We start from the raw sequence: 27,046 nt of genomic DNA, 5'->3' as shown, positions 1-27,046 counted from the left end.
CGATTAAAAGCACAAGAGCTTTTATGAGGAATAGACAATATAGACTTTTCTTGAAACCTTTTATGTATGTTCTTATATTCGTGTTAATGAATGCATAAATGACAGATAACAGTAGAGGAGTAGGAAAAAGGTTTTTTGACGCACACTTTTCGGTACATAGAGATTGTATTCCTTACTTCCTTCCATAATCAAAAGTATCATTTTTTGCGTTTAAATACTGCAAGTTTATTTAAAAAACGAATTTTCATTAATTTTGAAGATGCTGGATTTGTCAGTTTGGTTTATTTGTTTTTGCTTCATAATCCAACACGCTTTTTGAGTGAAACGGGAAAATATTGTGACATATTTATTTCTACGAAGTACGACTAGCAACACTCACTGTGGTGACGTTTTCCAGGACCGTGCCGTGTAAAGATCTCAGAAAAATCGACAGAAGAAGGAAAAACAATACTTTTCTACAAATATTTTGAGTGTTGAACTTAAAGATTGATTATGTGGACTGTAACAAAGCGTGTCATTGCAATTTAGTTAGTTTTTTGATGTGATAGCAAGGGGATAACATCTCATCATGATCACGACAGCTTCGTTATTCGTTTGCGCATTATCGCTTTTGACATGTGTAAAAGCGTTTTATTTACCCGGCTTAGCCCCGGTAAATTACTGTAGTAAAACCGGCGAGGATAACGCAAACACTTGCAAAGTGAGTACAGTAATATTTGTGAAATTCGGTGCATACGCCCAGGACTCTGGTCGTATAAGCCGTCAACACACTGACAATACCATGTTGCGATTTATTACTTCTCGCTGTGAAATCCATGATAAGGCATTAATAGCGGTACTAATCAATAATTATAATACCAAATTACCATTTACAAAATAATCTTGATGTAAAAACATGTTAAATCATATAAACCACGGTAAGATATTGTGTTTGTTTCAGAATGAAATCCCATTGTATGTGAACAGATTAAACACAGAAGAGTCAGTGATACCATTTGAATATCATCACTTTGATTTCTGCACAACAGATGAAACTCAATCTCCAGTTGAGAATCTTGGTCAAGTTGTATTCGGGGAGCGAATTAGGCCAAGTCCATACAAGCTGAACTTTATGGAAAATGTTGATTGTGCAGCTGTGTGTACTAAAACTTACAAGGGGTCGAACCCCGAGTCGCTAAAGAAGTTGAACTTGTTGAAGATGGGTATGGCGCTGTATTATCAGCATCACTGGATACTGGACAATATGCCGGTCACCTGGTGCTACTTGGTGGACAAAGAGAAGACTTACTGCAGCACTGGCTTCCCTATGGGCTGCCAAGTCAGGCGGGATTTGGTAAGATAGTTTCTAATAAGATAAAAAAAAAGTATTTAGGTGGTTTTGAAGGTACATGATATTTCTCATGGATACTGGGGGTCTAATAAGATCACATCGTTCAAATCAAAAATATGTTTTTGCTAAGCATGGTTTATAATTCTTAAAAATGTATCGCAAAGGTTAAAAAAAACTAAATGTGATAAAGTAGAATATACATACTTGTACAGATAAGTGAGTTGTAATGAGATCTGGTTGTTTTTGTTACAAGGGGCAGTCCATTAATTACACGTCACACTAAGTAAGGGCCCCGGAAGGTCTGAAAAGTCACGCATGATCACCATCGGGGAGGGGGCGGGGGTCTAAGAAAATATCACATGTAATGTTTTCTTAATTTGGGCCAAGCTTAAAAATGTAAAAAAAAAAGATATTAGGTCCAAGGCATATTATAAAAACGAAATGTAGCAAAACTAGTATTATTCACATCAGATCAGCTAATAAATCTGAATCTTTATTAAAATATTATAGGGATTTTCCTCAAATGTGACTAACAGTTTAATTCTGTGCATAATATTCATGATTGGTGTTACTATAACTCCCCATGAAATACAAACTAGTGGCTCCTTCAGCTGTTGACCTCGCAAATCCCCATGGCTCTGCCATTTGGAAATGATTTCCAAAGCCTGTATTGACAAAAAATTCCATAATTATATAGAAATTATGGAATTGGGAAACAAATTTTAACAAAAATCAGTTGAGATATGCAACCCGTAGCAGAGAACATCTGGACATACTGAATCATTTTACCTCAACCTGGAACTGAGACCTTAGTCAATAAAATAGGAAACTAACAAATTGGTATTAATACAATACCTATACAATATATGTACACAATACCTACATTAGGATCAACACACATACCACGTATCCACGATACGACGTGGTATCGTGGGTATGTGTGTTGGCCCTAATACCTATACATAATCAATTTTTTATTATATAAAACAAACGCCAATCTATTGCTTACTTGATCAATGTGGAATGTGTATAATCTACCATTTGTTTGATTGCTTATGACACAATTTGTGGCAATTTAGTAAACAGTAGTTCATGTTGTTACCATTCCCACAATGGACAGCTTTCTTTGTAAACAACTGACTCTCTATTGCATAACTTAGACTCTTTCATGGGCCAGAGCAATTACACCTCTGTAGCGTAGCATTATTGTATCTACAATGAGTGCTACCTTAGGAGTCTCACTACAATTATTATAGAATAGAAGAAATGAATTCCGAAATGCTTAAATTTAGGTATGAGACTACAGAACTAATTAAATAATAAAATATTAAGAGGAAAGGGGACAACCTTCTCCATACAAACATAGTCCTTATTTTCCTCTCTGGGTATTGACATTATCCAAAACATTTGTGCATAATTTGATGTATTATAACCATAGATAGCTATGCCCCTAAGTTTGACTTTTCTCGATTTTTTGATTATTGTAAAAATTTGGAGTCAAAAACTAATTTCAATCAATTTTTTTAATTGAGCCTAACTCTACTCTTATAATAATTAAAAAATGATAAATGAAACAATATACACCCAACTGTGTCAAAATATTTTCAGTAATATTAATATCCAGAGATTAAAATGAGGACTAAGTTTGTACGGAAAAGGCGATTTCGCGCGGGTCCTACAATTTCGTCTTAATATTTTTATTTCTACAAGTAAAGAGTGGAGAGAGTGTTTGAAATTACGCAAAAATGAACCCTATAACGTTAAAATAAATTTTAAAATATTCCCTCTGTCTCAATAACAGCTTAAATACATGTATAACTATGTCAAATTCTTAGTTTCTATCTAAATTAATCAACTTGAATCCAGGACACATGCACACCGATCGTAGCCACTAATCAGGCCCCGGTCGGCGCCTACTTCCTGTTCAACCACGTGGACATCGAGATAACGTACCACAGCGGCGCCGAGGAGGAGTGGGGCGTGGGCTTCGGTGATAATGGTGGAAGGATTATTTCGGCTAAGGTGGGTAAACTTGTGTCTCCGTGAGCTGCTCTTCGCGGATCCCATGGCTTTGCTATATTAATATTTTTTCAAAACTGAATCAACCATAAAAATCCATTTAACCTCCTGAGGCCCATAGTTCAATGTAATTAAAAAATATATTATTTGGAACAGAATTGCATTTCTTTTGTTTTGTTCAATTTCAAAACAAAAGAAATACAACAATGTTTGCTTCACTAGATTTTAAATATAACTACCAATTTTATGTATGTTGGGCCTTAGAGGCGGATAAATATTGAACTTATAGGTTGAGAAATCCTGTGGAGGAGAACATCCATCGGGCAGACATGCAAACAAAAGCATTTTTGTTGTAGCTAAAATGGAGATGCTTCAGGTCTATAAAATGGAAATGTGGAAGACAATTCTTTTACTAGTCATACAAGAATCTAGAGCAATTACTATTTAATATTACTGTTGCCAACCCTTTAAAAATATTTTACACTCCTCTTTGGAGGACCTCATATTGGCCCTCGAGAAAACCTACTATGGGGAAATAAAAAATATTATGTGTTGTGAACTCATAAGCAGTGATTTGCGATTGCAGGTGGGGTGAATGACCTTAATATATATATTTTTTAATACTACGTCGGTGGCAAACAAGCATACGATCCGCCGATGGTAAACAGTCTTCGTAGCGTAGTCTCCGTAACATGCGCGTTGCCGACCCTAACACTCCGCACCCGTTGAGCTCTGATAACCTTACGCACCGGCAGGAACACAACACTATGAGTATGGTCTAGTGTTATTTGGCTGCGGTTTTCTGTAAGGTGGTGCGGTGGGTGTTATACTATTTATGCATTTATTTCGAAACTGTTCAATCGATATCGCGAGTTTGTGGCGTAGATCCAATACATCCTAACATTTTTACTTGACATCCCGCAGCGTGAGAACCTAATCGCCGATCACTGCCCATGATATATAATCGTATGTCACCATAAAACCATCTTCAGATTAATAGTAATGGCAGATTATACATTGATAATATTGATGACTAATACAGTAACCGTAATATCCATATATGAAAGCATTTAGCGTAATTAGCGTATTTTGACGACCGGTTTGGCCTAGTGGGTAGTGACCTGCCTACGAAGCTGATGGTCCCGGATTCAAATCCTGGTAAGGGCATTATTTATTCGTGTGATGAGCATGGATATTTGTTCCTGAGTCATGGGTGTTTTCTATGTATTTAAGTATTTACATACATATCCACATATCCTTACACTGTGGTGTAACTAAACTAAAGTTTGGATAAACAATGAAATTAATTCGAGGTTTAAGGGTTATTGTCGTTTTTAGGGTTTCGTACCAAAAAGAACCGTTCCGTAAAAAGGAACCCTTTTGGTACGACTCTGCTCGTTTGCTGACTATCACATAACAAATAACTATCCGTCCGTCCGTCTGTCACATCACTAAATATCTCGAAAACTACTTAAGCTATTGATATCAAATAGTTATGAACAAAGCTAACTCAAACGCACAGAAAGTGTTATTTAAATTGTTTTTCCTAATTTGTTTTCAATTGCATCACAGGTTAAACCAGCCAGCATCCGGCACACAAACACCGAAAAGCAGCTAGACTGCAACACTCGGACTCCCCTCGAAATACCCAACATGCTCACTGGAGACGAGACCTTCTCCATCACCTACTCCTACCGCGTCACCTTCCACCGGAACAACACCATCAAATGGTCATCCCGATGGGACTACATCCTCGAATCGATGCCGCATACGAATATACAGTGGTTCTCCATTTTGAACTCGTTGGTTATAGTCCTGTTCCTTAGTGGAATGGTTGCTATGATTTTGTTGAGGACCCTTCACAAGGATATTGCGAGATACAATCAGATGGAGTGTGGAGAAGATGCCCAGGTAAGCTGTCAAATTGATCATAAGAATAAATATAGGTTGGCGGTGACACATTACCCATCTATCTTAAGTTAGCTGGAAGAGATACCTTAACGGAATAAGTTCGCCTTTGTACACATTTACTATATTCTTTCTGTGTTATGTACTTGTTTTGTGCAATAAAGTGTTTACTCAAAGGGGGATACTGAAAGGGGGATAAAGATAATTATTTGATAACAATAAAACGAAGGAAGTTAGAGTAAAAATAATTTATTTGTTGGGTTTTTTTAGAGCTGATATTACATTTCAAGTTCTCATAATTAGCAGTAGCTATATATTATGATACAATACTTTTTCTACGAGTTATCTAAAATAATACTTTTTTTACTATAAAACCTAAATAATTATTGAAAATTGGTAAGTATCTCAATAGACAAAATTGTTGGAGTTGGGATCCCATACATGAAAAGTAAGCAATTATAGTTTGGTATACTCGTACGAAATCTTAATTCAACCATTGCAGTGGACGAATAGAAAAACATTATTTTGACAAAACAAAATTGCATTTTTCTTGCCAAATTATACTGCTACAGATCCGTTACTCTCAAACGATGAATAAATTACGTAATAAGCGTTTCCTGTTGTCCAACAGGAAGAGTTTGGTTGGAAACTGGTGCACGGAGATGTGTTCAGACCGCCGCGACGAGGAATGCTGCTGGCTGTCTTCCTGGGATCCGGGGCACAGGTAAAACTAACGGTCAATTTTGTCTATACATAACAGTCACATTATGTAAATACTGATAGACGATGCACTGCCTAAGTCCTAAGCCATTGAAGGTAGGACTTTGAAATATGAAACATATCTTCGAATGTTGGAGATTCACTGATGAAGGATTTTAGGAAATTCAACCCCTAATAGGTTACTACCGTTTTTTAAAGTCGGTCTTATATTATTCATTATTGTTCCATTAAAAAAGAAAAATATTACAATATTTTATTATGACCTAGAAAACAGCTTCTTTTTTTTTAGTTTACTTTTACGTAGGTAATCAGGCGAAAACGATATCAGCCATGTTAGTCTATGTATTATATTATCTGTGGAATGACGTCAACCGGGTCAACAACATTTGACAATGTCACAGCAGAGGCTACAAATCGAATTTGACTTGTATAAGATTCGACATAAAGTTAGTTTCAAGTCCTATGATGTCACTACATGGCCGACAGCGTTTTCAAACTTCAAAAGTAAAAAAAATAAACACTCATTTTAAATAAAAATATGTAGTCATCATACACTTTCAATACCCGAAATCCATAAATATTGGTAACTTAAGTCAAATAGAGCAGTAACTATACATTTATTATGTAAAATTTGATATGAGTCTAGTAGCCTATTGTGTTTAAAACTAATTACCTTTCTATTCGTAGTGTTCATACTGCTCGACCAAGTTGTGAGCGGAGTCTAGTCTGTAATATAATGATTACACAAAACGCATATGCATTGGATCTATCATATTATTCGATTAAAAAAAGTTTTTGGTGAAACGGGTAATCCTTCGTTAAAAACACGATAACGTGTACATATTTATAAAAGATATAAATAATGACGCGCGATAATAATGCGTCATTACGTATCATCGTGGGTTTTCTCCAGACCAAAGGGTCAATATTGAACTCTGACTTAACAGCACTTTCGACAACTTAATTATTTCTTAAACTACGTACTGAATCGGATTACGCCATTTTGTCGCATATTGCTAGGAGATGAGATTTTAGATTAGTGCAACAATTCAATGCACTTAGGTCACTCGTTTTCTGGTACAAAACTAAACTGGAAAGCATGGGGCCATTTTGAACTTGCTAAAATAACAATGAGTACAATGGTATATTGTGGAATCGTTCATTGCGCTGAACAAAAAACGGATTGCAAATTTTCGATATACCTACGACAATAACTCGCTGTTGTATGTACGTCAAAAGTAAATTCTAGCGTTTTGACCCATATGTGCGTGGTGGTCAATAACTGTGGGCCAAACCTCGGTTGTGCTACAAAAATTCAAAAAGATGACTGAAAATTCGGCCAGGATCCTCATCATACACTGGCTAGAGGTTAATGCACCTACGTAGACACGTTTTAAGATTTTAGCATGAATCGATTATTTGGTAGATGAACTGAGAGTCTTCTTCTGTATATACCCAAAACCTTTATATAATAAAACCGTCACAATGTACTGCTGATTCGATTCCGAACAAAAGCTCATTGTTGTAACAGTAGAATTAATTAAATTAAAACGACTTTTAAGGAAAGCATCGCGTAATCACAAAATACCACCTTCAATCTAATATACCATCAGGTACTATTAGCGATTTGGAAACCTATAAATCAATTGGTAACCACTATTACACGGTTGACCCAGTCCGCTGAGCGAGATTTTATCACCATTCTAGTAAATTGGTAATTGGCGGCCGGACCGCGATAACGCTCAAGTCGCTCAACACACATAATAATTAATTTGGGGAAAACGTATTAAGCGCCACTGATACATTTCTCTATTAGGTATTTTTATAGTTAAAGAGTTTTGATAAGTTAATCGGCAGGAAATAATAGATTGTAGGAGAGGAAGAAATATGGAATATTTTTTCTAGCTGCATTGAATTTAGAGGAAAGCGAAATATTATTATTTATATTCAAAAGAGAATCCCGAGTAAGTACAGTAAGTACAAAATACAATATGACCTAAGTTTGCGACAAAAAAACACTTGTTTAAATTTGATTCATAAACCTACAGCAATACAGATAGATATGAACATTATGATTCAACAACCGCCTATGTCTTGCCATTATGTAGTTGCAGATGCGATTAAACAAATGTTATTTTTAACTTCAAAGACAAAGTTTTGTGTTACAAGCACAAAACTATAATACCTACTCGTACATATGCTTACATTTTTTTTTTTATACCACGACGGTGGCAAGCAAGCATACGGCCCGCCTGATGGTAAGCAGTCACCGTAGCCTATGGACGCCTGCAACTCCAGAGGTGTTACATGCGCGTTGCCGACCCTTTAAAAATCTGTACACTCCTTTTTTGAAGAACCTCGTATATTACATATATATGTATTGCTTTTGTACATATATTTACTTGTCCATTGATTCCCTGATACTCGTACAGTTCATACTCCGAATGAAATACCTGGGACGTACGATCAGACACACAAACCCACATTTTTTCGCTGCTGTTAACTCTTAAATTGGCACAAAATGTGGTAGGTTGTGAGGTTAAGCCTCTTCGATGCTCAATAGTACTAATGAGTAAAAAAAAATCAAAAGACGGTCAAAGGTATTTGCTTCCCATATTCTGTTGCCAATTTAAGGGCTAATATCAATATATCCTGAGCATGATTGTTTCCAGGTATTCGGCATGACCCTGGTGACCCTGGCGTTCGCGTGCCTCGGTTTCCTGTCGCCCGCCAACCGCGGCGCCCTGATGACGTGCGCGCTGGTGGCCTGGGTGCTGCTCGGCGCGGCCGCCGGCTATGTCAGCGCGCGCATCTACAAGAGCTTCGGCGGACGGCGATGGAAGAGCAATATCTTGTTGACTTCTATGGTGTGCCCTGGGTAAGTTACTGTCTCGGCATGATCCTGGTGATCCTAGCGTTCGTGTGCCCTGATGACATGCGCACTGAGTGTTGCTGGCTGGTTATGTGGTGAGTAAGGTTGCCAGAGCTCAACGAGGGTGGGTTTAGGGTCGGCAACGCGCATGTAACTCCTCTGGAGTTGCAGGCGTACATAGGCTACGGAGACTGCTTACCATCAGGCGGGCCGTATGCTTGTTTGCCACCGACGTAGTATTAAAAAAAAATGTAAGAGCTTTGGCGGCCGGTGCTGGAAAAGCAATATACTGCTCACTTCGATGGTGTCCCTGGGTGAGTATACATACTATTTGCTAATTTTGCTTCACGTGCTTCGGTTTCCTGTCGCCAGCCAACCAAGGCGGCAACCCTGGTGACTTGCGTGCCGGTGGCCTGTGGTTATGTCAGCGCCTGTATTTACAAGAGCTTCGGCGGACGGTGGTGGGAGAACAACATTTTGTTGACCTCGATGGTGTGCGGCTGGGTGAGTTAATATCACTAACAGCTTCACTCTTAACTGCCCATCGGTGGACCTTATGCCTATCCTTGAAATAAACAGACAACATGATCAACGACTAGAATATTGGTATAGGAAGCCAAAATTTATTGCAGATGAACTAGCAGCCATTACAAATCTAAATCCAGGGCAATCCAAATCGTTTAATAGTTCAAATCTAATTTATTTAACACCTGCAACTAATAATAAAAAGGACACTCACGAAAATGGACTAGATACAAGAAACATCAAGGAACGCAGTATTTTTTTAGAAAAACGGAAACTGACGCCAACACTGAAATAGTGAAAGGAAGCAATAGTTTTAGATTAATTCACCAAAATTGTAGAAGTATTCGTAATAAATTACTTGCTCTTGATGGAGTTATTGAAAACCATAAACCTGATGTATTAATTACTACTGAAACATGGCTGAATAAGAATGATGTTAGTAATATTGTTATTAAAGGGTATAATCATGCTAGTTATTTCATACGTAAAAGACAAATTCATGGTGGTGTATCAATTTTTACCAAAAGTAATTTAAAATATAAAACCTTGCACATTATTGAAGCATTGTCAGTAGAATATGATTGTGAATTGTCCGCCGTAGAAGTAGACATTAAATCAGAAAAAGTTGTTATTGTAGGAATATATAGGCCTGGAAAAGGTGACTTTCAGATTTTATTAGAAACCTTATCTAAATTATTTGACGTTCTATGCAGTGTGCGATGCAAAGGTGTTATTTTAGCTGGCGACTGGAACGTAGACTTCTTAACAAATTCTGTACAGAGAACATCCCTTAATGATATTCTATTACCGTACTCTGCTCAAAATATAGTGGATTTCCCCACAAGAATAGATGGTATCACTAGAACGTCAATTGACTGCGTAGTCACAAACATTGACATGGATATAATCAAAGCTCTACCACTGTCAACTGGTATATCTGATCATGACGGTCAACTTGTGAAATTGCAAGTCAAGAATGTGAATCCACGAGCTGCATTTAAAGAAATATGATGCTATACCGATTCAAATATACGAGATTTTGTAAACACAATGCTATCCTATGATTGGGAAACCATTTTCGATAAAAATGACTCCGATAATATTTTTAACGTTTTTTTTAATAAGTTTATTTTTGCTCTAAATAACCATTTCCCAAAGAAAATAGTAAAAAAACACACAAGAAAAAAGATTACCATGGATGACAAACGAGTTAATCAATATGCAAAAAGACATAGAAGACTTGTATCATCTACAAAAACAATTCCCAAATATTTCATTTAAAAATCAGATTAAAGAAAAAAAATTACCAGAGACAAATCTTTTCATGACAGCAAAAAGGAACATCTGGAGCAAAGGCTGTATAAATCTAAAAATACGAAAAAGGAAGTATGGTCAATAATAAAAGAAGAGACTAATAAAGCTGCTGAAGAATGGCAATGGCAATTAACTGATAAAATTACAGGCAAGGCAATTCCAAATAATGAAGCCCCAGAACACATCAACAATTACTTTAGTCAAATAGGGTCTCATGTCGCCTTTAATAATGTTCCCGATAATAGAAAGGCATTAAAATATCTGCTAAATTATACTCCTGAACAACCGGAGTGCAAAATCAGTACCGTAAGCGTAGACGAATTAATGAAACTGGCTAGAGCTAAAATTAGCCAATCCACTACTAAAGACATTTATGATATCTCGGGTAAGCTAATGTATTTAGCCTTACACACATTACACATAGAAATAACACACGTTGTTAATAGAATCTTGGTATCAACCATGTACCCAATTTCTCTCAAGCAGGCCCGCATATGTCCTATATATAAAGGTAAGGGAGAAAAGTCTGATGTTGAGAGCTATAGGCCTATTACCATAGTGCCTACAATATCAAAATTAATTGAAGCGATTTTGTCAAATATCATTATCAGACATGTAACATATAATGGAGCACTTTCAGATGCGCAATTCGCTTATCGACAAGGCCAATCAACCACGACTGCGACACATGAATTTACAAAACACGTTTATATGTGCTTGGATAGTAAACTGAAAGTTGCAGGGATATTTCTCGATTTGACAAAGGCCTTCGACACCGTAAACCACGCATTACTTCTAAAAAAGTTGGAAATATACGGTGTCAGGGGTCAAAGCGGAGAATTAATAAAATCATTCTTATCAAATAGAAAACAATCAATTGAACTAAAAATTAATGGAATGCGAAGAAGATCTTCCGCTAAGGATATTGCGATTGGCGTACCACAGGGATCCGCATTGGGAAATACACTATTCCTCATATTCGTCAATGATTTATTAGCTTTGAATATTGATGGTAAGATGATGTTATATGCTGATGACACATCGATCACAGTGAGTGCTGAAACATATGAAGAACTAGAAATTAAGATTGCTAAAGCCATATATCTGTGTGAAGATTGGTTTACTGCAAATGGCCTAAAACTGAACTCCGATAAAACGAACGTAATGTTATTCCAGCCCAGAAGACCAACATCATCAATTAAAGTTACTCTAGGAAATAATAGACTCCTGCAGACAGTAAATGAAGTTAAATTACTGGGTTTTCAGTTAGACTCTGAACTAAAGTGGAATAAACACATAGAAATGGTGTGTAATAAAATGGCAAAGGGTGTTTATGCATTGCGACAGTTGAAAACTTTGGTATCGGATGATAGCTTAAAAGAGACCTACTATGCTTACGTTCACTCAATAATATCATATGGAATAATTCTGTGGGGCAGCTCTTCTAATAATGAACGCATCCTGAAGATGCAAAAACGAGCAATCAGAGTACTTGTTGGTGCAAAGTTTAGAGATTCTTGTAAACAACACTTTAAAGAAATGAGTATTTTAACATCTATCTCAGTTTACATAATGGAGGTAATCATGTATATGAGAAAAAATATCCACGAATTCAAGATACGGTCTCAATGCAACCCTCGCCATACTAAACGATCCCTTGATATAATACCGAATGCGAATAGGCTAAAACTTGCAAAACGCTCGCCAAATGCAATGGGCTGTGAACTTTACAATAAACTGCCTTACCATATGAAGAATATCGAAAGTGAGAATTCTTTCCGCAAACGCCTGAAAATGCTGCTATTATCTCGCACACTGTATAGCGTTAAAGAATACCTCACTAATGACTACTCTGAATTTAACGTTGAAATAATAAAATAAAAACAATATAAATCAAATGAAATGATGTACATTTTTTTGTAATATTCAATGTAAATATGTGCATAATTATAATGTTTGACGATAATTATTTAAAATACGTATAAGTTTGAAGTGCAAATTTATATTGTGTTTTTATAATGAATAAACTATTCTATTCTATTCTTTCCAATAAGGTTTACGAACTGTCAGTTAACAGTGTTGATGATGGTACTCCTTGATGAACACGTAAATGCTAATTATGCTTATGTTGTACTATGGAGCTATGGAGTAACAAAGCAGCCAAGTGGCTAACAAAATCTACAAAAATGTCATTTTCTCTTTTTCACTTTTTGCGATGTCTATTTGCAGTTTTTGTTTATGCAATATTTTTTTACAGTGTGGTGTTCTCCCTGTTCTTCATAATGAACCTGGTTCTCTGGGGCAAGGGCTCATCGGCTGCGATTCCATTCTCCACCCTTTTGGCGCTGCTGGCTCTGTGGTTCGGAGTCTCTGTGCCGCTAACTTTCATCGGCGCTTACTTCGGCTTTAGGAAGAGGGTGAGGCATTTTCAGCTCTATTACTTTAGAGATAAGGACTGCGATCCTATTATCGACCCTTCTGGCGTCGATGGTTGTGTGGAGCAGAGTCTCTATGCTGCGAACATTCATTAGCGGTTACTTCGGCTTTAGGAAGAGGGTGAGGCATTTTCAACTCTATTACTTTAGAGATAAGGACTGCGATCCCATTATCGACCCTTCTGGCGTCGATGGTTGTGTGGAGCAGAGTCTCTATGCTGCGAACATTCATTAGCGGTTACTTCGGCTTTAGGAAGAGGGTGAGGCATTTTCAACTCTATTACTTTAGAGATAAGGACTGCGATCCCATTATCGACCCTTCTGGCGTCGATGGTTGAGTGGTGCAGTCTTTATGCTGCGAACATTCATTAGCGGTTACTTCGGCTTTAGGAAGAGGGTGAGGCATTTTCAACTCTATTACTTTAGAGATAAGGACTGCGATCCCCTTATCGACCCTTCTGGCGTCGATGGTTGAGTGGTGCAGTCTTTATGCTGCGAACATTCATTAGCGGTTACTTCGGCTTTAGGAAGAGGGTGAGGCATTTTCAACTCTATTACTTTAGAGATAAGGACTGCGATCCCATTATCGACCCTTCTGACGCTGTTGGCTGTGTGGTGCGGAGTGTCTGTGGCGCTAACATTCATTAGCACTTACTTCGGCCTTAGAAAGAGTGTGAGGCATTTTCAACAACTCGCACCTGGTCCGCTTGGCAAGTAATCCCAAGAATTAGCGTAGGCACTAGTTTTTCCGAAAGCGACTGTCATCTGACCTAGAACAGCCTAGAGGGTAAACTAGGCCTTATTGGGATTTGGCGGCAGACTATCCTTAATAATGAATAATGTGTAAAATTCGTGAAATTTTAAATCAGAACAACCTAGTGCTTTGAGGGCTATTAGTAGTAGAAGTATAATTAGTAGACTAGACAGATTTGTTCGATTCTTAGATGTTTTTTTGGGAATTGTAACACGCTGTTCGTGTATTCGAATTAATTCGTGTATTTATAATTTTGAGAGTTCATTAATCCTGAAAATTAAAAAAAACACTCATAATCCTTGGTAATAAGAGTTTCTTTTCGGAACTACCCGCCACTTTGTTAGTGTTTTTTCCTTACGGAATTACCCCACTACACCATACTTGAGATACTTACTATTTTACTCACTCTCCGCTTATTTATTTGCAGATTCTGGACCATCCAGTGCGCACTAACCAAATTCCACGGCAGATCCCTGAGCAGTCCCTCTACACGCAAGCGGTGCCTGGCGTCGTCATGGGCGGAGTCCTGCCGTTCGGGTGCATCTTCATACAGCTGTTCTTCATCCTCAACTCTCTGTGGTCCAGCCAGGTAAGTTTTAATTAAAACTTTGGAGGTTGGGAGAAATTCAGGTTTCTTAATAGGGATCGTCCATACCAAAAAAGGAAAATGTTTTTTCACTTCTAAATATTTTTCATTCTCCATTATTTTTTAGTATGTTATTGATACAATAAAAAACTAGGTTTATAAGCTTTCCGCTTTTTTTTTTTTCAAAAAAATTAAACCTAGAATATAGTATGCTGAAGCGATCGACATCAAAATCAAAGTGATTTGTTAGGATTTAGTTAGTGGAGACCGTTTTCTCCCGAAATGGAATTTCATAGAAAAAGTACCGTTATTTCGTTAGCATCGCAAAGCTATTCTTCCCTCTTAATTTGAATAAGGATTTTGAACCTGTGTCTACTTTTGCTGTTTTTTTTTTCATTTATTTGACACATTTATTACACGAGCAATGATTCTAATAACTATTGCTAACTTACCAATTAATTATTGGGTTATAGGGCATCCCTGCTTAAATTATTTATTTTTTCTTCAAATATCAGGTAAAAGACAATAGTTTAAGAGAAGTAAGAACAATAGGACAGTGCATCTGTGTCTGCACAAACATTTAAGTACTTTAACTGAGGATGATATTCCACCTGTCCAATTCCTTGGTCCAATGTGTACGCAATGCATATTGGACAAAGAAATTGGTCAGGTGGAATACCATTCTTATATGTATAAGTTGACTGATCTTGATGCTTACTGTCGTGTTCAGTGTTGGTCCTTTCTGAACATAATTATATCCTCATCTTTCCAGATGTACTACATGTTCGGCTTCCTAGTATCATTCTTATATTACATATAAGTTGACTGGTCTTGATGCTTACTGTCGTGTTCTGTGTTGGTCCTTTCTGAACATAATTATATCCTCATCTTTCCAGATGTACTACATGTTCGGCTTCCTAGTATCATTCTTATATTACATATAAGTTGACTGGTCTTGATGCTTACTGTCGTGTTCTGTGTTGGTCCTTTCTGAACATAATTACACCCTCATGTTTCCAGATGTACTACATGTTCGGCTTCCTATTCCTCGTGTTCGTGATCCTGGTGATCACGTGCTCGGAGACCACCATCCTGCTGTGCTACTTCCACCTCTGCGCCGAGGACTACCACTGGTGGTGGCGCGCCTTCTTATCTTCAGGCTCGACAGCTGGTTAGTATTGTTATTTATTTATTTATTTCATATAAATACGTGGCAAAACATTAGTAAACATAGCCCCACAACAACACTAAACTCCACAATTAGTTTGTTTGTACGAACATCAGTCTCTAGTTAATTGAAATTGTACACAGAACAAAAAATATCTTATAGTTACTACTATCAAAGAGAATTTGAAATAGGTATTGTCAAAGAAAACTTTTAGAATGCCATTTGACTTTGATCCTTATTCTTCCATCTTACCGGGCACTACCTTAAGGTTGTTGCGCCATCGCTCGAAACGATATCGACATACCTTTGGCCTTTGATCTATTAGATGGCGCCACTTTTTGATATTTAACACACAAATCAGTAAAAGAAAGATCATACTCAAATGGCTTTCTAAAAGATTTTTTATACTACGTCGGTGTAAGTTTTCTTTGACAACCTCTATATCAAATTCTCTTTGCTACTATATACGTATTATTTAATACAATGTATGGAAACGTTTTTTGACAATGCCTTGAATTTGGACTTTTTATTTTCATATCTGATAGTTTCAGACAAACTATTAAGTAGGTTTGGAATACTTTTCCTTAATAGGGTTCTATCCCTGTTGTACTTGTTTATTATAGTAATGAATAATTTGCCTGAAACCACAGCCTTTGTAGTATAAGCATGTTCAACTGGTGTTAATAAAGAATCTGCGGAGTTAGGCTCTAAAATCTGTATGCTTAGGTATTTAGCTTTATTTGACGTCTTTATATTTAAAATAAAGTAAACAAACCACAATCAGTGATTTTATTGGTTAAATGATAAATGTTTCAAGTCCCCGAAAATGTAAAAATACAGTTTACATTTATTTAACTACCTAAAGATACAGACTATAAACAGCAATGATTATTGATAGTATTTATGATCTAAACTAACCGGTAAATTTTGCAACTTTTTAGGTTACCTCTTCGTCTACTGCTGTCATTACTTCGTCACCAAATTGAACATAGAAGACGCCGCCTCAACTTTCCTGTACTTCGGTTACACGCTCATCATGGTATTCTTATTCTTCCTATTAACGGGCACTATAGGATTCATGGCTTGCTTCTGGTTCGTGAGGAAGATTTACAGTGTAGTTAAGGTAGATTAGATGGACTTTGTATGCTCCGTGTCTCGGTTTGGGATGTGTAAGGATTTTTATTATTCATCAGTGTATACTTGGATTTACAGATGTGTTAGGGTCTCCCCATATTTATCGACGCGAAATCGGCAAAAGCCGATGTCTGCGCAATAAGAACGGAAAAGACGTCATTCGGCTCGGCTTGCATCGGCCGAGGCCTTCCGACGCACCGTCGCCTTTTTCGCTCGTATTGCGCAGACATAAGGCTTTTTCTATTGGCTTTTGCCGATTCCGCGTTGATATAGGTGGGGAGAGCCTTAGTTGCGCAGTTTCAAAAATATTGAAGTGTTCGGAAAAATTAGGACATTCTCATACGAAATTAAGGAAACGTAAAATATCGATCCCGATACAAAAATATGAGATATTTCCGATAGTTTTCAATTTTGGTAACTTTCTAACGGCACATCACTAGTTGGATTTGTGTATGTTCGACCAGAAGATGTTAAGCACTTATAATCAAACTTAAAATTTCAACATCATCAATGTGGTATGTTGGAAGTATGCTCAACATTTTCTTTGGTGTGTAAGCTGACGTTGAAGATATGTTTACACATTTGCATCGTATTCAGTTGTGATACAGTTATACATGTCTTTGACGTCGACACGACTGAGGGCGTTTTTACTGCAGATACTTATGTCCAGAGTACACATAAGAAACAAATGTAACATACAATCAAAAAATACGCAAAATATTGCATGAACTTAAAGCGTCCTTATGATGAAGTATAATTGCTGTTGGATCTCAAAATTGAGTGAATGTTCGATTTGCCGATTTGACAAATGAATGTTTAATTTACATTTTTTTGCAGTAGGTACTTTATGACATTAGTACACAAAAGGTATTGGTGAAAACGAGATTAGAGATATACGGCTCGATTCTAACTTTAAGATACTTCGAACATTTGCTAAAGATATGATATGGATTGGATATGTTCATATCGTATCTTTAGGAATCGGGCCGGGAAGTAATGAAGAGAATGATGCGCGCAATAAGTAATTGTTTATTGAGATTTTGCAGTATAATACAGATTTAATATACCTACAATTAATTAAAAAAAACTGAAAACCTTAATAATCTGAGCTTGTTAAACCAACGGTCAACTTAAGTAGTTATTTTATGTCAAAAAGTATGAAAAAGCACTGCATCGGGCCGAATTCATTTTTTTTCTGTAGTTGTCATGCTGCAAAATCAGAAACAACACGATAAGTCTTTTCAAAAGATTGTTCGTACATTAGAGTAGGTATAAGTACTTGTGATACCAGTTATCCGTACCGCTTTAGACTGCTTGATTTACATTTATAAATATGTCTTATTTGTCGATGTTACGATAGCAGTTTGATACTAACCGGAAGGTACGTGATCATTTAAAATGTCGATGCCTCTCAAATTTTTTGGTTTTATGTTACCTATCAGAATAAAACAAAAAATTGCGCTCTACATATCCTTCGTGTCATCCACGATGACGCGTAAATTTGTCAAATCCAACCTTTAATAACATGACAATAGAAGTCAAGGCACGCGTCGTCGTAAATGGCACGATCTAGTTCGATCTATATGTCACTAATTATACTAGTCTTCTTGTATGTTTTTAGATTCCAGCTTTAGTTCAGTCTGGATATAAATAATTGGGCAACACCTCCAAAAGCGTCAATTTTTAACAGGTTGTGTTGCCAAATTATTTGATTGCATAATCTAACCTTTTAACCCTTTGGGCGCCAAAGACGTCACCTAAAGCGCGGAATGCTCGAAGGTTGATATTGGGCTACAGCTATCTTGTTTCCTTTTCTGCCTTTAACTTAAAAACAAAGTTTCTACTGCACTGTTGTATGTATATGTCCTTTTGAATGTACATATTTTGAATCTGTATAAACTTTTAAGAATGATATACTTAAAGGGTGTAGCAGGATAGCCTAGGAAAAACTGCCCCCAGCGATTTTGGGCCGAAACTGTAATCAAACGATGCCTTTTGGGGAGGTTATACTCTGCACAAAGTTTCATCCCTCTGTTACCCCCTGGGGGTGAAAAACACCCGATTAACCCCAAAACTGTTTTAATTATTTTTTCCTAAACTATGAAAGTGACGAATTTGAAATTTTGTACAAATATTAATAAGACTAAAAGCTATGTGCTAAAAAAATATTAACCCCCTAACCATTTAAATTCTTGTAAAAAAAACAAAAATAAAAAAAGAATCACCCTGTATATCAAGTTTGGCTCATGGTACACACACCATTTTTTTTTCAAAAATGAACCAGTTTATATTCTACATTATACAAAAGTTTCATGGACCTACTCCAGAAGGAACATTGCGAAATTAATATGTATTGGCTCTTTGGTGCGTACTATTCATTGAACTCCCACTAAGAGCCTTGCATTATTAATAAACAAGGGCTTGCGATCGGACCGCTGCTCGTGCCCGATTTGAAAAAGGTGTGGATAAAGAAGTATGAATCAAACTCATTTGTATTTATAAAAACATTTTTAGGGTTCCGTAGTCAACTAGGAACCCTTATAGTTTCACCATGTCTGTCTCTCTGTCCGAGACTTTGCTCTGTGGTCGTTACTGCTAGAAAGCTGAAATTCGGCATGGATATATAAATCAATAAAGCCGACAAAGTCGTACAATAAAATCTAAAAATTTAATTTTTTTGAGGGTACCCCAAAAATTCACCCCTACACGTAAAGTGGGGGTGAATTTTTTTTTGCTTCGATCCTACAGTGTGGGGTATCGTTGGAAAGGTATTTCAAAACTAATAGGGGTCTTCAACAAACATTTTTTGATAAAGTGAATATATTCGGAGATAATCGCTCCGAAAGAAAAAAAAATGTGTCCCCCCCCTCTAACTTTTGAACCATAGGTCCAAAAAATATGAAAAAAAATCGTGGAAGTAGAGCTTAAGAAAGACATTAAATGAAAACTATAGCGGACATGATCAGTTTAGCTGTTTTTGAGTTATCGCAAAAAGTTTCCCTTTCATAGTAAAAAGACTTTAATTAGGTACTGATTGTGCAAATTTGCCTATTTGTTTAACTCGCGTGAAAGGTACCGTTTCATCCCTTGGTTAAATTGTGACGGAAGAGTAACTACGGAACCCTACACTGAGCGTGGCCCGACATGCTCTTGGCCGGTATTTTTTAATTATTTTGTTTTCGGGTCCGAGACGTTGCGTATTAAGCATGATATGAGTATAATGATTAGTGGCTACGAAATAGTACGTTTATTTTAATTTCGCAATGTTCCTTCTGGAGTAGGTCCATGAAACTTTTGTATAATGTAGAATATAAACTGGTTCATCTTTGAAAAAAAAATGGTGTGTGTACCATGAGCCAAACTTGATATACAGGTTGATTCTTTTTTTATTTTTGTTTTTTTTACAAGAATTTAAATGGTTAGGGGGTTAATATTTTTTTAGCACATAGCTTTTAGTCTTATTAATATTTGTACAAAATTTCAAATTCGTCACTTTCATAGTTTAGGAAAAAATAATTAAAACAGTTTTGGGGTTAATCGGGTGTTTTTCACCCCCAGGGGGTAACAGAGGGATGAAACTTTGTGCAGAGTATAACCTCTCTAAAAGGCATCGTTTGATTACAGTTTCGGCCCAAAATCGCTGGGGGCAGTTTTTCCTAGGCTATCCTGCTACACCCTTTGTTTGCAATCAGAATCACCTTCCCGTGTATATGCTTATTCCCTTCAATGTATATGCTTATTTTTTGTTGTATTAGCACACAGGACATGATCTACATGTTATTTATAACCCTTTGTAGAACCTCTGGTTATACCAGTGACTTGAGCAGAGTACCAATTCTCTCCCATGGAACAAAAAATCTCATGGCACTCATACTGGCTTTTTTCCCTAATATTTGTTAGTGCGGCTCAAAGTATAAAAACGCAAAGGACACAGATAGTATATTTGAGACCTACCATTGCACAGCATCAAATAGTAGTGCCGAAGTGGCCAAATATATAGTAACACGCCTTTGTTACCATAGAAATAAAGATATGTTCCGATATATTTGGCCACTGGTCTTTTTCATGACTGCACAATGTCTGCCTCGTTTACTGATAATTCTTAAATCCATAAAACTTAAAAAATCATTAAAAAAAGTGCAACGACAACTATTGAAACGTACCCCAGTCAATGCATGATTATTGTTAATCCTAAGATTTATTTATTGCTTTTCAGTTGCATTGTGTTCGCATAATTGAACTGTAAAAAGGCAAAGGATGGATAGATAGAAATAAATATAATGAATAAGTACTTATAGCATATCTAAAGTTATTACAGAAAATTCTGCAAAAATAAATTAGATGCGTAGTCACTTATGTAGTCAGGAAAAATCTTAAGAACTGTTTCTTGGTCTATGTAGTTGTTTACAGAAATTATATGAGATTTACGTCAGAATGAAACAAAGAATGTACAGACACGTTACCTTCACATAGGCCAGGTGCATTTCTTGAAAAATTGAGCTATACCATTTGGGAAATCAAATTTGGATAAAGTTTTAGATATAATTTAGTGACCTTTTATTTTATTTATGTCGCGTTATCATCTGTGTGTTTACAAATATTGTCAATAAATGTAATTAATCAATTATGTTTTTAAAACTATGCTTAGTTAACCGAAAAAGTTGATGTAAACAATAATAAAATGGACTATTTTATAAAAAAAAAAATATTTTTTTATTGTACCTTTATAAATAAGTAACATGCCATATAGAAATAACAAAAAACAAACTCAATCACTGCTGCTGCTCTCTGACAAATCTGCTTTGTCTTTCGGCAAAATAGGCTTTCTTTTCTTAGGCTTTTGCTTACGGTCTATTGTGGTCTTCCTGAAGATTTCAATAGCTTTCATTTTATTTTCAAGCAGATGTTGTTTATCTTTCTCTCTTTGTGGAATAATCTCTTGATATCTATCAGTCTTTGGTACGTTGATTTCGATGCCCGTTTTGCCATCTTTAACTTCAACTACTTTGACAACAGGTTTAGAATCTTCTACTTGTTTTTTCTTTTGTTTGGGTTTAGAAGGCCCGGCTTCGTTATCCGTTGAAGTTCTAGCACATTTCTTTCGTTTCTTAGTAGTTTTTACAGTTTCGCCTTCAGTAAGATTTGCCTCGGCAGTTTGTCCTTCCGGACCCATTTTCAGCACCGCTGCTTTAACTCTCTTACTCATTTGATCCTCCAATGTCTGGAATTCGATTCTTCTTTTGAAATAATCGTGAACAGTCTTTTGATTCTTCCTATCTTTCATTCTTGCTAGCACAGGTTTGATTATCTCATCAAATTTCTGTTGAGACCATCCAAATTTACTTTTTGCATAGTCTCTTAACACAGTTATGTCTAATTCGCCCCATGTAAATTTGTCCTCACTTTTCTCGACGTTCGGCTCCATATATGCTTGAACAACCTAAAAATAAATCAGTTGAATTATTGAATATCGATTGAATTAAATTATTTAAATTACAGGACAGCTCTACAATATTAGCAACTGCTTGCAAGTCTTAAGGACTCAGTAAAACTGGCAGCCTGTTTGTTTAGGTAGTCTAAAAATATTACGTAACTTACTCGAATACTAGGGAAGTCCTCTGACAGAGTAACATTTCTCAGTTTCTTCTTCAAACTTGTGTTATCAGTTCTCTTTTCTGCTTTGACCCACAGTTTAAATTCTTTCAGGCCGTCCAACAGCTTCGCGTATCGGACTTGTTTGGAAGTTTCTGCTAATACTTGCTTTTTGTTGAAAGGGAAGGAGGCTAGAATTTCCATGGCTGTGACTGGGCCAACGCCAGCCACACCTGTTGTATAGTCACTCCCGACCAAGAGCGCCAGCAATATCAACTGCTCTCGGTTTAGATCTGCAATATCAAACATTATTTTTTACCGACTTATGTATAGGTATATTTTATACCGACTATATTATGCGGTTTTTTACCAACATCATATGATGTCACTAGGCACCTAAGATAAAGATATAATGATCGAAAACTTTCGTAGCGACAGCATCTTCCTTTGCGATACTAGTCTTGCGGCATGTGCGAGCGTTATTTACAGCTTGGATGAATTTACCGTTTTATACTTACTGAAAGATTTTTCGATCCGTTCTGAGACATACTGCAAGACGTGTTTCTTTTGATTAAAGAAATTCTTATAAACTGTCTGACCTCCAAATAGCCAAATATCACTATCGTCGGTAATAGTGCCATCTGTTAATTTGACACTTTCTAGAAATGCACACTGTGCTTCGGCTTCCATTGGTGCAACAATGTACGGAATACCGAATATTTGCAATAATTCTTGGGCCTCTTTTGTCATTTGTTCGGTAATATTCCTACCTATACGATCCAGTCTGCCTTTTTCTTGGATCAAATCTTGTTCCTCACTTCGAATCACTTCTACCATTGAGTTCAGTTGTTCAGCAGTTAAAGGTTCTTTTGGCTGAGGTTTATTAACAAGGTCTTTGTTAGATTCCTTATCGTTAGTGGCCATAGTGTCGTCTTTGGAAATACTTTCAATGTTGACTACACTATCATCTTCATGTTTTTCTGGTTGCATAACCGAGTCTGATTCTACTGTTATTGTTTCAGAGACAGGATTAGATACAGATTTTTCATTTTCTGTACAAACATGATCCTTGATTAAATGCTCTTTAAAATCCGGATTTTCAGCCATGCTGACATCATTACCTTTTTGTTTATGTGGTTGAGCACTGGCTGATGATTCTTTTATTACTTTTGTGTTTGTATTAGGTTCCTGAACACATTCTAATGACATTTGTATGGCTTTCAGTAATTCATCATCATCATCTGTAGATAAATCTTGTTTTTCATACTTTACATATTCCATCTCTTTGTTTTGTAGAGCGGTACCATCTGATATTAGTCTATGTTGGATTTTATTTGTATTGTCAGTTGGTTCTTTCTTCGGGCCAATATTTTCAAAAGTATTGCTTACAGGTTTTGCGATGTTTTCTTTGATTCTATTGGAATTAATAATGGGTGAAAAAACATCTGCAAAAATATCATCTTCATCATTTGGAATATCATCCACATTTAGCGTAAGTTCTACGACAGGTTTGCGTGACTTATCTTCTACTTCAGGTACTTCTTCAAACTCATCATCGGTATCACTAGACTCTTGATCCTTACCATTAACACTTTCTTTCATGGTATTAACCGTTTCTTTAATTACACCAGGCATTTCTTCAAACTCATCATCGGTATCACTAGACTCTAGGTCCTTCGCATTAACACTTTCTTTCATTACTTCAGGTACTTTTTCAAATTCATCATCGGTATCATTAGACTCTAGATCCTTAGCATTAATACTTTCTTTCATGATATTCACTGTTTCTTTTAATAATTCAGGTACTTCTCCTAATTCGCCTACACCACTAGACTCTAAATCACTAACTATAAAACTTATGTCTGTTTCATTCATTGTTTGCTTTTCTTCAATAGGCTCACCCACATCAGAGTCTAGAGATATAACATCCGGTTCAGTATTTTCAATTAACATAACTGACGCTTGAGTAGATTCTACATACTCATCTGTTTCATCCTGTGTATCTTCTATCTGCTTCTCAACCTCAATAGTCTTTTTATCTGCAACTGAAATATCTGCGTCAGAATGAATTATCTCTGGTCGCGATTCTTCATCACTAGAAGATAGTTCTACATTATCAGCAATTATTGACTTTTCACTATTAATTTCTTTTAATATTTGGTTTACTTCTGGGGCCTTTGATTTCGTTTTTCCACTTTTCGATCGATGAGTAACGATTTTTTCAATGGCCTTATGTGTGTAATCACTATACTGCATAATGTACGCTTTTGCGGTGGACATATCTGGCTGTTCTAGTTCATCTTCAGAATCACTCATATCTGAGTAATCTGTGTCTGTCAAAACTGAGGTCCAAGAGTCATCAGTCTTAGATTGACAGCCACTTGTGTTAGGTTCATCAGAACATTCTAAAGACATTTGAATGGCCTTTTGCAGATCATCTTCCAATTCATCATGTTTACTTGGCTTTCCTGTGGGTAGAGATTTATCTGTGCTTGTCTGTGGTTTATTTCCTGCCTCTTTCTTTTCTTTGGCTTTTGCCAAAGCTTCTCTGACATTATTAATGAGTAAATACCTAGTGTTATTATTAGACGCGATGCGTCGAGTGGGTAAGCTTTCTATCTTAGTGTCAATGCCTTCTTCATTCAGCAATGATTCCAATTCATTCATTGACATTCCAACATCTCCCATTTCTTTTTCTGTTTCTTCTATACATTCTTGTACTTTTCTTCTCTTTAGTAATCTCTGCATCTAAAACAGTACCAAACAAAAAAATTACTATTACATACAGTATGATACAGATTAGTATAATCTATCGGGTACCTGCATCCTATACAATAATTATATTCTGATAAATAAAGGCGCAAAACAATATACCTAAATAGCTATTATTATTTTACTTACTTGAAAATCAGAAAAGTTGTCACTTTTCTTTGGCAATGTGTGAAGTTTACCCCAGGAATTCATTTTTCTTGTTTCCTTCAATTCAATAAGCAGATCATACTTTTCTTTTGTAGGTAAGTTTTTGAAACTGTCAGACTGAAGGTCTACAGAATGTAAATCAACAATGGAGCCACTTGAAGTGTCTTCATCATCTGATGATCTAGGAAAATATAACGTATGTTGAGATTTCTATAAATTTCAAGACTATTAGATGGATCTTGTGATTACGCTATATAAAGTATTTGTACATTATCAAGACACTAAAATATACTTGATAATGTAGTGTATTACCAAAAACTTTTTGAGAACACATCGAAAATAAAACCAAGGTCAGATATTAGTGAGTACCAATGTATGCTTCAATATATATAAGGGTCATCCATTAATTACAACACACTTATTCATAGGAAAGAGATAGGTATTTAGTATGTACTGTCATGACCATCCCTCCTCCTATTTCTGTGACGTAATATGTGGATGAACACTAATGGTAACTGCACAAACAGAAACATAACTGTCTAGATGTGGACCTTATCATGTTGTGATAAGGTTTACATTTATCTATCATTACAAGTTTTACCAAATGTGATAGATAAGCGACAAATAACAATATGGTCAGTTCTATAACAGTTATTATGAATGGTACATACTCTGACTCCGATTCCTTATTTTGTGGCAAGGCCGGCAACTTGAACATGTCATCTTGATCTTTATTGACTGGGTTAGGTTTCTTATTTGGAGATATCTGCTTGCCTAACAAGCTGCCTATTGCAGTTTTCTTGCTGAGTAGAATGGCTAGTTCTCTTTTTAAGCGCTCAGATTCTGAGTGGTACCTGTTTTTACTATCTTGCCGTTTTGCCTAAAACATTTATTCCATTACATGATTAGAAACAATAACATATTGCAATGTTAGTATGATTTCTGGACTTACATTCAAATGGTTTAAAGATATTTAAGGAAACTAAATATTGAAAACTTACAATAGTTTCTTTTTTCAATTCTGGAAAAGCACCATCAAAAACAAATATAGGTTTTATTCTGAAATAGAGCAGTTTGCAGAGACGCTGGAAGAGACCTATGAGATGGGCATTTGGTAAAGGTGCTCCCTTGGCATCTTGATAACCTTTCACAACCTGATGCAACCATATTGAGATATCTGTGGGAAAATTGTGTTATTTAATTGATAATCCATCCTATCGTTTGATATCATTTCTGTGTTGGTAATTAAATAAAGTGATCATACCCACGGCGAGCACTTTGTTCTCTAAAGTTTCGACTGGTACCGGCTTCCCCGCGGGCTCAACCAACCGCCACAGGCCGGTGACTCCCATCGCACGCGATTAAATTCCACAACACAGTTTTTGTTTCATAAACATACTCAAACTAACAAATACATGTATTAGGACACATAACATAGGTCGTTTCCCACGGAATCTCCGGTCAATCGTCAGTCTCTTCCTCACACATCGCAACCTTTTCGCTTCGTGAACTCCGTGTATTTATCACACACACAGTTGCAATTGAAATGTTAGCTACTGGCGCATCACGTTCATAAATATGTGTTTGGTTCACTACAACGTATCAAATGTTTTACTACGCCGAGACGCCCACTCTTTCCCACACTTTATTTTCTCACGCCCCATGCGTAACCCCACATCCTATCCTATGACCGACCGACCGGCTGACAGTTCAGTCGGCGCTCCGCGGTCCGCGATTCGGCCGACCCTCTGCTATCATTCCGGTGATTCG

The 27,046-nt window shown here is 36.5% G+C and overlaps 2 protein-coding genes across 2 annotated transcripts; one reads left to right on the top strand and one right to left on the bottom strand.

Annotated features, from left to right (window-relative positions):
- The first annotated feature begins 367 nt into the window (after positions 1-367).
- LOC133518046 (transmembrane 9 superfamily member 2) lies at positions 368-18,681 on the top strand. Its single transcript, XM_061851607.1, has 10 exons — positions 368-700; positions 941-1,333; positions 3,197-3,352; positions 4,922-5,260; positions 5,889-5,981; positions 8,650-8,855; positions 12,946-13,105; positions 14,305-14,466; positions 15,484-15,634; positions 16,573-18,681. Exons 1-10 carry the CDS (start codon positions 569-571, stop codon positions 16,761-16,763), a joined length of 1,983 nt encoding a protein of 660 aa, XP_061707591.1. The 5' UTR covers positions 368-568; the 3' UTR covers positions 16,764-18,681.
- A 2,783-nt stretch (positions 18,682-21,464) lies between these two features.
- On the bottom strand, positions 21,465-27,038 carry LOC133518042 (DNA excision repair protein ERCC-5). The gene is made up of 7 exons (XM_061851604.1): positions 26,541-27,038; positions 26,278-26,453; positions 25,948-26,156; positions 25,259-25,457; positions 22,876-25,105; positions 22,364-22,650; positions 21,465-22,205 (listed from the first exon to the last, which is right to left on the bottom strand). The coding sequence occupies exons 1-7, from the start codon at positions 26,626-26,628 to the stop codon at positions 21,534-21,536; spliced, it is 3,861 nt and encodes a 1,286-aa protein (XP_061707588.1). The 5' UTR covers positions 26,629-27,038; the 3' UTR covers positions 21,465-21,533.
- Positions 27,039-27,046: the final 8 nt, after the last annotated feature.

The sequence above is a fragment of the Cydia pomonella genome, chromosome 5 (assembly GCF_033807575.1).
Source record: "Cydia pomonella isolate Wapato2018A chromosome 5, ilCydPomo1, whole genome shotgun sequence".
In the NCBI taxonomy this organism is placed as follows: Eukaryota; Metazoa; Arthropoda; class Insecta; order Lepidoptera; family Tortricidae; genus Cydia; species Cydia pomonella.
This window is presented reverse-complemented; position numbering and strand designations above follow the sequence as displayed.